We start from the raw sequence: 12,325 nt of genomic DNA, 5'->3' as shown, positions 1-12,325 counted from the left end.
GTCCACGCCGCATGGAAGCACAATGCGCATGTGCAGACGGCTGTTGGACATGTGCATTAGTGAACAACATGTTGCTGGCAGCGGAGAGCTGGGCAGAGAACCCCACCGACAAGGAGGACCTTTCCGGACAGGTAAAAAAAAGTTAACTACCGACGGCATATTCGGAAGTATCACTGTGATTCTAACCGAAATATGCCACCCGTAATTAGTATCAGTAATAAATGGAGCCTTTTGTCAAATGAACATGTAAATATTTACACATAAATTAGCATAATTTCATTGTTAACTGTGGAAATACAGCAGCTATGAAAGAACATGTTCAAAGACAGACCACTAGGTGGCAGAATACCCCTGTGTGAGTGCTAGAGGTGACTAGAAAGAGTTTATCAAGTCATTTTTGCCTCCTTTAAATAATTTTCACTAATATGTTTTTTTAATGTTTAAAAATAAAAAGAGACGAAAAAAAGATATTAATTTTTAAGATTACCGGACATTAATATTTTAAAGTTTATACTGCTAATTTCTTACATGCGTGTGACACAGCAAAGAAACTTCACTTTGTTTTAATGTGCATGACTTAAATTTTTAATAGAAAAAATTTATCTTTCTTGTTTTACTCAATTGTAGTCTTCAAAGACACTTTACGCACATCTGTAATAACAAAAAACTCACAGTTTCCAAATGCTGTCTGAGACTAGCTATATAGTAAACTGTGTATAAGACTGTGTGTATTGTAGCATGGACGACTGTATATGTTCATAAGACGAGTCACTTGAAGACTTGATTCTAGCGTGTATTATCCAGTGCTTGTGGAGCACACAAAATAGGAAACTTGTTTTGATTTAGAGCTAGCATGTCATTAAAATGACATTAAACATTGCCTCAATGTAAACATTACCACATTGGTTAGTTCTGGCAGTACCCTTGGGCTGTGTATATAGCTGTAACCTATTTTAAGGCATCGTGCAGGACTGTGTATCTGTGCTGCATCAGTAAACATGTTATACATGACGTTTTGGCAATCATTCTCCAAAAGCTTGGCGTTAGTAATTCCAACTGATCAGAGGTGATCAAAGAGTATTTTTTTTTGTAGATAATTTCTAAACAGTTGATGAAAAACTGAAACGATGTAGAGGTTTTCTGAGCAAAATGAAAACTCATCATTTAGGAGTTCCACGGTATACTTTAGACCTGCATATGCCATATAAACCAGAAGGTACCTAAATATACATGTACATCCAAAAGAACTTTAAAAGTGAAGTTAGAGCATTAGCTCAAACAACTCACTGCAAATGACTGTGAGTGACTAGTTGCTTTCAGTAGAATGTTTGATACAGAACAGAAAGGTAATAAGTAAATGAGTCTCCTTACCTTGGACACATGAAGAGGCTCTTGAAACTCCTTTCCACCTTGCAACCTGAAGCCCCAGGGTGCTCCTCCACTCATTGTAACACAGATATAATCCCCGGTACCCATCTTTATTTGTTGTAGTGGGTGAAATAAATTCCTTTGTTTCTGGTGACAAAAAGTTTTTGTAAGTTAGACCTCACTGGTCAGGCAGTAACCAGGTTCGCAAAACATGTACAGCAACACTCTGATACTTATTGCACATTGAAATGTAGTTACTGAGGAGGATAGAATACATGCAGAGAACTCCATGGACCAGCCTACTGCTTCGTCACAAGGATATGTCCTTCCCCCAGCTCCTGGGAAAGTATTTGATGTTTTCCTTTGTAAATCTGTGCTTCATCCCACTCCAAGTGCTTCATTTATTATGGGAAAAAAGTGCTGTTTGAACTAAGATTTTTTGGGGGAGAAAAAAATAAATATTGTGTAATGAGCAGATTGGGCAATAATACAATATAATAATAATTATAAAAGAACATTACAATACTAACAATCTTTTATTGTGTGTAAAAAAAAAGTATGATTACAGATTAAATTTAAGAAAAGCATCAATAACTAACATACTGACTTCAGCCATCTGTCTGTGCAAATGATTTAATATTAGATACTAGCAGGCATCTTTCTCCCTTATTCTACCACTTTAAAAGCCCTCACCCCCTCCCTACACACACATTTCTCACTAAGGGGCTTATTCATCATCACTTATAGGCCCATTACACATACAGAAACACTAGTTTCAGCATATTTGAAGTAACGGCACAATTCATTATTAGGGGCCCGATGTGCCCGCCTCATATTTAGCAAACCGCAGAAATTACGTCATCTTCAGTGGCTTCCATTGACCCTCTCTGTTTGCATGAATGTACTTAGGCCCTGATTCAGAGCCGCTCGTAAGCGGCTGCTCGTTCGTTCTGACCGATGTTCGCACATCTGCACATGTGTACGGATTTTAATACGCATGCGCGAACCAGTCAGTGCGGCCGAAAATCGTTTGTTCACTATATAGCGAATGCCTGCTATTTTGAGTGACAGAAGGAGGCGTATGTGGGTGGTAACAGGGGAAGGTGTTTGAAAACGGGGGTGTGGAATTAGATCGCAGGCGTGCTTAAAAGTCAAAACGGGCGTTTTAAGGGAGTGCATAATTAATACAGCAGCGTCATTGACCACGTCACTTGGTTTTTTTTTACTCAGAACTGCTCGCAAAATAGCGGTTGAAAAAACCAGCCACAAGAATAGCGAGCATTTCATATGCTGTTCGATGTACTCGATTAATCTAATAAATAGCGGACATGACGTATGGTGCGAGCGGCAAGGGGGCGTATTTTTCAAAATTACAAACGCAAGTTTTGCTCGCACGTTCAGACTTAGAGGCGTGAACAGACCGCAATTAGCAAACAGTTCATTTGAATAGCCACCCCTTGTTTTAGAACGAACGACCGCAAATAGCGAGCGGCTCTGAATCAGGCCCTTAGTGCACGCATGCGCACTTACACTGTCCGGAACTGTAAACGTTCATTGCTAGTAATTAGTAATATTGCTTTTTGGAGCAATTGTCCTGCAACCAGGACAATACTGTATTGCTCTGATGAGTTGGATCCTTAATTATTGGGGGCCCTCAATAATGAATAGGCCCCTAAGTCATTCAAATTATTTTGTGTTAAAACAAGTCTATTAGTTACATATGAATACAGTAAAATGCAGGAACATACTTGTGCTTGTGCTTGACTGTATGATTAAACATTCCCTGTAAAGTGGCGTGTGATATGTTACTATTATATAAAGGATAATCATCATCATCATAATGGTAAAGAAATGTGCCCTCTGGGGCTGATGCAGAATTGGCAACAAAATTTGTGAACTTGACATCCCAAAAAACACAGATTCTCAAGAACATTGCAGCTCAGCATGTAGGAGTAAGTGCATAAGTTTGAGAAAAGCATGATGATATGCAATTAATTCAAATGTATTCTCTCATGCTACAGTGCTGCCCTTTCCCTCTCCAAACAATCATAATTCAAGAACCTCATCTTCTACCAGTCCTCAAACCCCTGGCGTATCCATGCCACTTTCAACTCCCTCCTCTGCGCACCCCCTCCTCTAAAATTTACTCCATATGCCAGGACATCATATCCCACCAGACCCTCATCACTCTACCCCCCTCCTTTCCCTGACCACCCACCCTTATCCATCTTACCAACTCTGACATCCTTCACCCCTGTATCTGGAGAGAAACTCATGGTCCTCATCTGGTCCTCCCCTCTTCCACTTCCCCTGCTACCTCTTTCCTTCTGCCTATTCCTATCTTGCCCACCTCCTTAATCTCTTCCTATGTCCCTTTTGCATTCAAACACACCCTTGTCTCCCCCATTCTTAAAAAAAACTACCCTTGATCTAAACACTCTCTCCAACTACAGACCCATCTCTCTCCTCTCTTTTGCCTCCAAACTCCTTGAGCATATTGTTTACAACCGCCTTACCGCCTTTCTTTGTTCCCACTCCCTCCTTGCTCCATTTCATTCTGGCTTCCACTATCTTCATTCCGCTAAAACTGCTCTCACGTAAGTCAGTAATGACCTCCTTGCTGCCAAATCCAAGGGCCACTATTGTTTGCTCATTCTCCTCGACCTCTATGCTGCTTTTGAAATTGTGGATCAACCTCTCCTCTTGCAAACCTCTCTTGGTCTAAGTGATACTCCCCTCTCCTGGCTGTCCTCCTACCTCTCTGACTGTTCCTTATCTGTCTCCTCTCATGACTCCCCCCCACACTTCCACTAATAGTAGGTGTTCCCCAAGGTTCTTTTCTTGGACTTTTCCTGTTCTTCCTCTATAAGTCCACTTTAGATGAACTCATCAGCTCTTTTGACCTCCAATATAATCTCTATGTGGATGGTACTCAGATCTACCTTTCATCTTCCTCTCTCTCTTCCTCACTCCTCACTCGTATATCCAACTGCCTCTCTGCTATCTATTCCTGGATGTTCCAATGCTTTCTTAAACTTAACATGTCTAAGACTGAGCTGATCATCTTCTCACCCTACCGCATAATCTCACTTCCCACAATTTCATTATGAACTAAAGTCACAACAATCTCCTCTAGCCCCAAAGTGTGCTGTCTTGGAGTGATCCTGGATTCCTCTCTCTCTTTCAAGCCACAGATTTAGCACCTCTCACAGTCCTGCCATTTCCATCTCAAAAATATTTAAAGGATCAGACCCTTTCTCAACCAGAATGCTACTAAAACCCTCATCCACTCACTGGTCATCTCCTGATTGGACTACTGTAACCTCCTCCTATCAGGCCTCCCGACTCCGGGCTCTATCCACTCCAATCTGTTCTTAATGCTGCTGCTCGGCTTATCTTCCTCTCCAAATGTTCAACATCTGCCTCCCCTTTTCTACAAGCCCTTCATTGGCTCCCTTTCCCCTTCTGAACAATATTCAAGGTTCTTACACTCACTTACAATGCCCTCACCCAATCTTCTCCCATTTACAATTCTGACCTCATCTCCTTTCACACTCCCACATCCCACTTTGCTCAACGATTGCATGCCGCCTCTCCTGCCAACTGATTACTTCCTCCAATTCCCACCTCCAAGATTTTGCCCGCGCTACTCCCTTCCTCTGGAAAGCTTTCCCTCTCCCTATCAGACTCCCTACAAATCTTCAAACGGGCTCTTAAGATCTACTACTTCATCAAAACCTTCCATCTCTCTTCCTAACCCGTTGCTACACGCTTCCTATTCCATGTCTGCCCCCTGTATCAGGCCTGTTTGTCTTCCTCTCCCCTTTAGAATGTCAGCTCTCACAAGCAGGACCCTCTTCCCTTATGTGCTTCTCCTTACTTATACTTTCATCTACTCCCTACTCCCCTCAAGGGCACCTGACACTTCATTACTTACACTTAATTTGAGTGTTATGATCGCTTATTCAGCAATTTGTATAAACCATGTTCTTGTCCTGCATTGTATTGTACTGTAAGTCACTGGTTTCTTGTTCACTTATTTGTTTATGTACTTTGTAAGGCACTGCAGAACACTTGTAGCGCCATATAAATAAATGATAATAAGTGTGTCATCATGCTTTATTATGCCAGTCATTTGCATCATTTTTGCAAAAGTCATTACAAAGGTTTACAAACAAAAAGTCTTGCCAGCACCTAGGCTGGTAGCAGCAAAATCAGGGTGACAAACAGCATGGGTTTCTCTCAAATCAGACCCGCAACTAAAATTTTAAATGGGGTAAATACAAGATTGCTACAGGGGGTTTCTGAATGCTTGATTTAGGAACATAGCAAAAAACAACTAATACAATAAACCATAAACAGATTACTTTATTGTTGTTAAATTTGTTTTACATACAAGTATGATTGAGTGCCAAAGTGTTGTTTATTTAAACAGTCTAATCTTTGAGTGCTGCGGTAAGTATTGTATGTATTTATATACTGTACATATAACATCTTAAATTCAATTGGTTCTTTAGCTTTGTCATGGTTATATGAGCTGCTTCATAGTGTAAACTTAAGAATTTACAAGCACAATCAATATTAGTTACTAAAAAAATGTACACATAATAAGTATAACTTAAAAAACACTGACATACCCATGATTGTTGCTACTCTGCAACATAAAAACAACATAGCTTGTGCATATTTACTGTCAGTACAGACAGACAGGCCTGGGAGACAAAGACACTGAGGGCCATATTAAATTTGGAGCGAAAAGTCCATTACCGGACTTATCGCCGTCATCGGAGGTTTTGCCGTCGAAAACTTATCGCGCGCATGTCCACGTATCCCTGTATACAATTTCAAATCGGCAAGAACGGGACCCGGCGAAAACGAAAACAGCAAAAAATCATGTAATTTTTGAGAAATCAGCCTGACACCCCCCAAAAGATGCTCTGACATGGGGATTCACTATGGGTACCACCGAATAGCCCTGCAAAAGGTATTTGGGGTTTTTCAGTGTTCTCAATAGGTGCTATTTAGCGTCTTTGGAAAAGTGGTCAAGAATAGCATTTTGCTAATTTTTTTGTGAAAAGTAGTCCCATCATATTTGGGGTACATGAAAATGGGTGCAAGCATAGTTCCAAATCACTAAAGTCAGGCTTTAAAGTGCACCAAAAAAGGCACCTTCAGCAAGCACCTGCAATTAAAAAAACACCTCCCCCATACTTGCAGACCCCCCCCAAAGGCTATTGCTCTAGTTTTTTAATTTGTACACCCACTCTGAACTTTTTCGCAAAAATTTTCAAAGTTCTTTATTGGGGTGTCCTTTGTGTGTTTTAAGATTTCTTTTTATGCAATTTGCGTCAAGGGGGGGTGTACAAAGGGTGCAGAGTGGTTTCCGCTCCTCTGCACCCCAAAACAGCAATTTAGCACTTATTTCCGCCGGGAATTCATAGGCAAAACTCTTTCGCCTATTACTTTGCATTGCGTTTTCGCACTGGCGAAAAGACTCTACAATTGAATACGACAGTGGTTCCCAAACTGTGGGCCGTGGCACCCTTGGGTGCCTCGGGACACTTGCAGGGGTGCCTCAGGTTGGTGGTCCTGAACCAAATCAAATAATTTAAGGTCAATGTAATGTAAATATGTGGACAAAAAAAAGTGCAAACCTGTCCCCATCACATAACTGAACCTAAGGATGACAGGTAATCACAATTTACTTCACTTTACTACTTTACTGCATTTTTTTCTGAACCTCTCAATAACAAACTTAAACTTAGGGGTGCCGTGAAACCAATGCTGATACTGTAGGGTGCTGTGATTCAAAAAAGTTTGGGAACCACTGGAATATGGGCATAAGTGAAATCGGCGAAAATGACGTCATCGGCGAAAAAGTTTCGCCGAGAACGGCTTTTCGCTCCAAATTGAAAACGGCTCTGAGAGGTCAGGGAAACAGACTGATAGGACAGGCAGACTTAGGAGAGGAAATGTATCAAGCCTTGGGGGTAAATTTACTAAGCTTCAGTTTCTGGGCCTGATTCATAGCCGCTCACTAGATGCGATCGCTTGTTCCCAGCATATGCAAATCCAGCGAATGCCCAGCAAGGCAGGCAATCGCATGGCAAAGCATTAACACGCCCACTATGTCTTGGCGAGTGATCACTTTGTGTATGCAGACGGCCACCAGCCATTCATAAGACGCCCACTTGCACACCTCATCTCCTGGAAGAGAATGAAAACATTGGTACATCGAGCACCATCGGATGTGCTCGCAACACTTGAGGTTGACTATACCTGGCCGCAAGCACTGTGATCACTTCAGTGTGAAGCACAACCAGGTGACGTGTACAATGACACTGCCTGTTAATTATGCACGCCTATGAATCGGCGTTGAAACACACAGGCATGTCTGCGTTCGTACCTCCAGTCCCCCGTTTCTAGTGGGCTGCCACTGTTACCACCCACAAACGGCCTCTCCTGTCACTCATTCAACTGGGCTGTCAATGCTGGGCGAGCGAGCGCTTCCTAATCAGTCGCAGTGGTTCGTGCACGCGCAATGTGATGCATACGCATGCGCAGAATGCAAATATCGGCCAGCTGCGAGCGATCGCATCCTAGTGAGCAGGTCTGAATCAGGTCCTCTGTTTTCTTGTGATTTTTCATCTGATTTGCAAATCGGTGATTTACTAAAGGCAAATCCAATGGAAATGCACATGAAAACCCTGACTTTAGGCGGTAATAGACCATAGGACCAACTATTGATTATTTAAAATAAACAACAATGCAGAACATATTTAAAACAATTAGACTACCAATTGAGCGGCGAGTTTTTATGTAAAATAGATTCTATTTGTCCAAGCTTCATCATGATGCCTATAAAAAGGGACAGAACCACCTGCAGCAATGTGGCTGTAGGAAATATGGCAGCAATAGGATATTCAGTGCTCACCACTTACCTGAGATATGCAGCATGCAACCAGCTGACTGAAGAGGCCCAGGAGGCAGAAGCAGAGGAAGATCAGCAGATTCCTTTGTTACTGCAGAGCCCACTCAAGGCCTAGATTCTTCCGTGGCTAGTTGAACAATGCAGTGTTTGATGGCAAGGTCATACAGATATTCCGTCTCAACCATATGAAATAAATTAACCTGTATGACCTCATCAATAATCATCTTGAGCCAGACGCTGTACGATCATGTGCATTTCAGGTATGCACAAACTGCAGGCTGCTCTGCATTTTTTGCCTTGCGTTCCTTCAATTCAGTGTTCTCTAGAGTGGTGGGCATTCCCCAGGCTAGATGTTATATCATCATCTCATCCAGGTCATGGCAGCCCTGAAGACACTCACATACACCTGTATCTGACTTTGCCTCCAGGAGTCACAGTGGCACGAGCTAAGGTTAGCTTTTTATAGTCTCATTGGTATGCCTAATGTACTGGGAGCTATAGACCACAAACACATTGGGCTGAGACCACTGGAAATAGGGCCAAGATTTACCAATAGGCACTATGCCTGTTCTATTAATGTGCAGGTGGTATGTGATCCAGGCCAATGTCACAATGGCTTTATCCTTAGTCATCCCTCCATGATAAGTTTGAGGCAGAACAAATGCCAGAGAGATGGCTACTAGGTATGTATACATTTTGTTTTACCTTCATTCCAAACACATATATGTTTTCCCACAATTCTCTTTTTATTTACAGGTGATTCTGGCTATGGCTTTTGCTCCTGTCTTCTGACTCCTGCTGAGCATAAGTTCAACCATATTAGTGATATAATACACTTTTGGGCTATTAAAACTAGGTTCAGGAGTCTTGAAAAATCTGTTGCTGTATTGTTAAATAGTCTGAATAGAGTGTTCGATATTGTGCTCTGCTGCTATCTATTGCATAATCTGGTATTGCCTCAACCTTCTCCCCAAGATTATGCAGTGTACAGTGAGCAATTTAGGGGTATTGTTACTAACAAGTTGTTCTCAGAGCACGGAAACTGGGAGGCATGTCAGGCAGACTCTAATTAACAACTTTTTTGCTTGTAAGTATACGTCACATCATGAAGGATGCTGAAGAAAACCATAATTGGCAAAAGTTTTGGTATGTAAATATACCACTTATTAAAGTTTACATATATGACTACACATTACCTTTAAATAAATAAGGTGTCATATGTAAAGGTATGTATGTACCAATTGTACTAACCTAACATGAATACTGTTCTAGTATATGTGTTATAATTTCATTACTCCATCAGTTGCACCATCAAAACTTGCACCAGCCTGTGGCATGTGCAGTTTCTCAATCTGATTATGGCATCCGGTGTGAGAGGTTCCACGTCAATAGAAGCAGTCACTTTCAGCAAGATGTCTGCATTAGCTTAGCCACCCCCCTGTTACCTCCCAGGAATGCCCTCTAAAAATCACAGAACTTGCATCCAATTGTGTACTGCACCTCTAAGTGCTAACAATCGGGTCACATGCGCTCTGCAACTCACACATATACACAGAAATAAAACATTGACCAACTGTGTGCGGCATCTACATTGCGTCCAACTTGCAATCGGGCTGTCACGGACTGCTCAGGTGGGCCTCGGGGAGTCCGGGACTTACCTTTTAGGGAGCTCTGGGGGGTATGTCTGGCAGGGGAGCTGGCATCTGGTGCAGTATGTAGGCGGGCCCTGAGAGGCAGTGCTGCATCCCTGGTGTCTTGGAGTTGCTGTGGCCGAGAGTCCATGGTAACGTTGCCGGGTCCTGGGTACCACCATCTTGGATGTGGCCACATGTCAAGTGTGAGCCAATCTGGTCTTAGTGATTACCGTTGGGGCTCTGACAACCAATCCACTTCCAGCCATGAGTACTTAAGGGCGTCCTGGGTGGTCCCAGGTTGTCAGTGCAATGTTGTACACAGCCAGTCTGTGTGTTAGTTCTCTGTGCTCCTTGGTCTCATTATTGCCTCCAGCGATCCAGTTGCAGTACTCTGTTGGTATATCCGGTAGCCATTCACTCCGATTCTAAGTGCCACCACCAGTCTCTGTGCATCTCAGTTCCTGTACCTGACCGCCACCTGCATCACGTTACAGAGCCCTCTCCATCAGCTTCCTCAGTCAGCACTGGTACTAGGTTCCCATACCTCTGTGCCTCCGAATTGGTGCTCTGACTCCTCCATGGGGCCTTACTCATTCATCTCTGTGATCACCTTCCGCATCTTCCTGTTTGGCAGAGACATTCATGAGCAAATACTCTCTTCATCCAGCTTCATACCAGTACCAGGAAACTGCTTGCAAGGACTTACCTGCACCCAGTCTGGGTCCTCTTCCCACTTCGTACGTGACAGTTTGCACTGACCCAATGGATTCGGCTCGTTATCAGGATTTCAGAGCAGACCCATTACAGAATGTTGCCAGTTGCTTGGAGGGTTTAAAAGTTTCCCACCATCAGCTGGGACAATTTTTGCAAGAGATTTCCCACCATCAGGACACTACAAGCTTCTCTTGTCACGGTCAGCATGCCTGCTACAACCAACCCTCAGCCTGGTCCTTCTACCTGTTCTTCCATAACTACCTCTCTGTCACATCTCCATCTGCCGATGTCAAATAAGTTCGATGGAAACCCGAAAATGTGCCATGGCTTCCTAAATCAGTGTGACATACATTTCATGCTTCAGCCTGCTAACTTTCCCTCTCGCTTACATTGTGTCTCTCCTCTCCGGTTCAGCCCTTGAATGGGTCTCACCACTATGGCAATGAGCCGATCCTCTATTGACTGATTATACTGAGAATCTTCAACGAACCCGGAAAGGTTGTCTTCAGTGTCTACTGAAATCATGCGTCTCCATCAGGGAAATAGTACGGTAGGCCAAAATGTTATCCAGTTCCAGACGCTGGCTTCGGAGTTGCAGTGGAGTGAGGAGGCTCTGATTTCTGCTTTCAGTAGTGGACTTTCTGATCGTCTTAAGGATGATCTAGTGACAAGAGATTTGCCACCCAAATTTGATGACCTTATCTCTTTATGCACTAAGGTGAATTTATGCTACCGTGAGCGACAGGCGGAGAAGAGTAAAACGGACCGCTTAAGTTTTTGGCCTATGCCATCCCCTCCTATGGCTCCTACTGAAACCATCACTGAGGAACGTATGCAGATTAAACGGGCCCCACTCACCCCTGAGGAATGACAGAAACATTGTCAGGAGAATTTCTGCTTGTATTGTGGAGAGGCAGTCATCTGGTAGCCTCATCCACCTGTCAACCAGGAAACTATCGCTTCTAACCAGCCCTGAAGACACTAGGTTGGGAGTAATGACACTGTCTCCAACTAAATGTGAATCTACTATTCCTGTAATCTTGTAGCTGACTCTAGGGCCTAAAAATGTCCTTTCTCTTCTAGATCCCGGATCAGCTGGGAATTTCATTTCAGCTGAATTGATTCAGAAGTATCGAATCCCTGTGCAGCTTTTGGATCAAGCTATCTCTCTGCAGTTGATGGCAGTTGCATCGTTAATGGAACTGTCACTCACCACACTTTTCTGCTGCAGCTTCATGTTGGTGCTCTTCATGTGGGGCAGTTAGAACTTTTTGTTATCCCTAAGGCCTCCCATGGAATTATTTTAGGCTATTCTTGGTTAAGTAAGTTTAGTCCTCGAATTGATTGGACGGCGATGCAAATTTTATCCTGGGGAAATTCTTCTCTTTCTTCCTGTCTCAACGTGTGAAACCTGTGAATAGTATTCAAGTATAAGAACCTTCTCAGCTTCCATCTCAATATGCTTCTTTTGAAGATTTTTTTGCAAGTCAGGAGCTGATATTTTACCTCCTCACAGGAGTTGGGACTGTCCCTTACCCCTTATCACTGAGCTATTTGACCGGGTAAAAGGAGCTACGGTATTCAGTCAACTAGACCTGTGAGTGGCCAATAATCTCATCCAAATTTGTCCAGGAGACGAGTGGAAGACTGCATTCAATACCCTAGGATGGGCATTTCG

At 43.0% G+C, this 12,325-nt stretch overlaps 1 protein-coding gene across 1 annotated transcript in view; it reads right to left on the bottom strand.

The window, feature by feature from the left end:
• Nucleotides 1-1,580, bottom strand: part of SYNPO2 (synaptopodin 2) — a 272,402-nt gene extending 270,822 nt beyond the window's left edge. Inside the window, exon 1 of the mRNA XM_088452249.1 lies at nt 1,372-1,580. Within this exon, the coding sequence (XP_088308375.1) occupies nt 1,372-1,476 (105 nt within the window). The 5' untranslated portion in view covers nt 1,477-1,580. The remainder of the gene's footprint in view (nt 1-1,371) is intronic.
• Between the last annotated feature and the right edge of the window lie 10,745 nt (nt 1,581-12,325).

This window comes from Taudactylus pleione, unplaced genomic scaffold (assembly GCF_031769625.1).
Source record: "Taudactylus pleione unplaced genomic scaffold, aTauple2 ptg000036l, whole genome shotgun sequence".
NCBI classification, from domain to species: domain Eukaryota; kingdom Metazoa; phylum Chordata; class Amphibia; order Anura; family Myobatrachidae; genus Taudactylus; species Taudactylus pleione.
The sequence above is the reverse complement of the archived record's forward strand: the minus strand, read 5'-3'. Positions and strand labels throughout refer to the sequence as shown.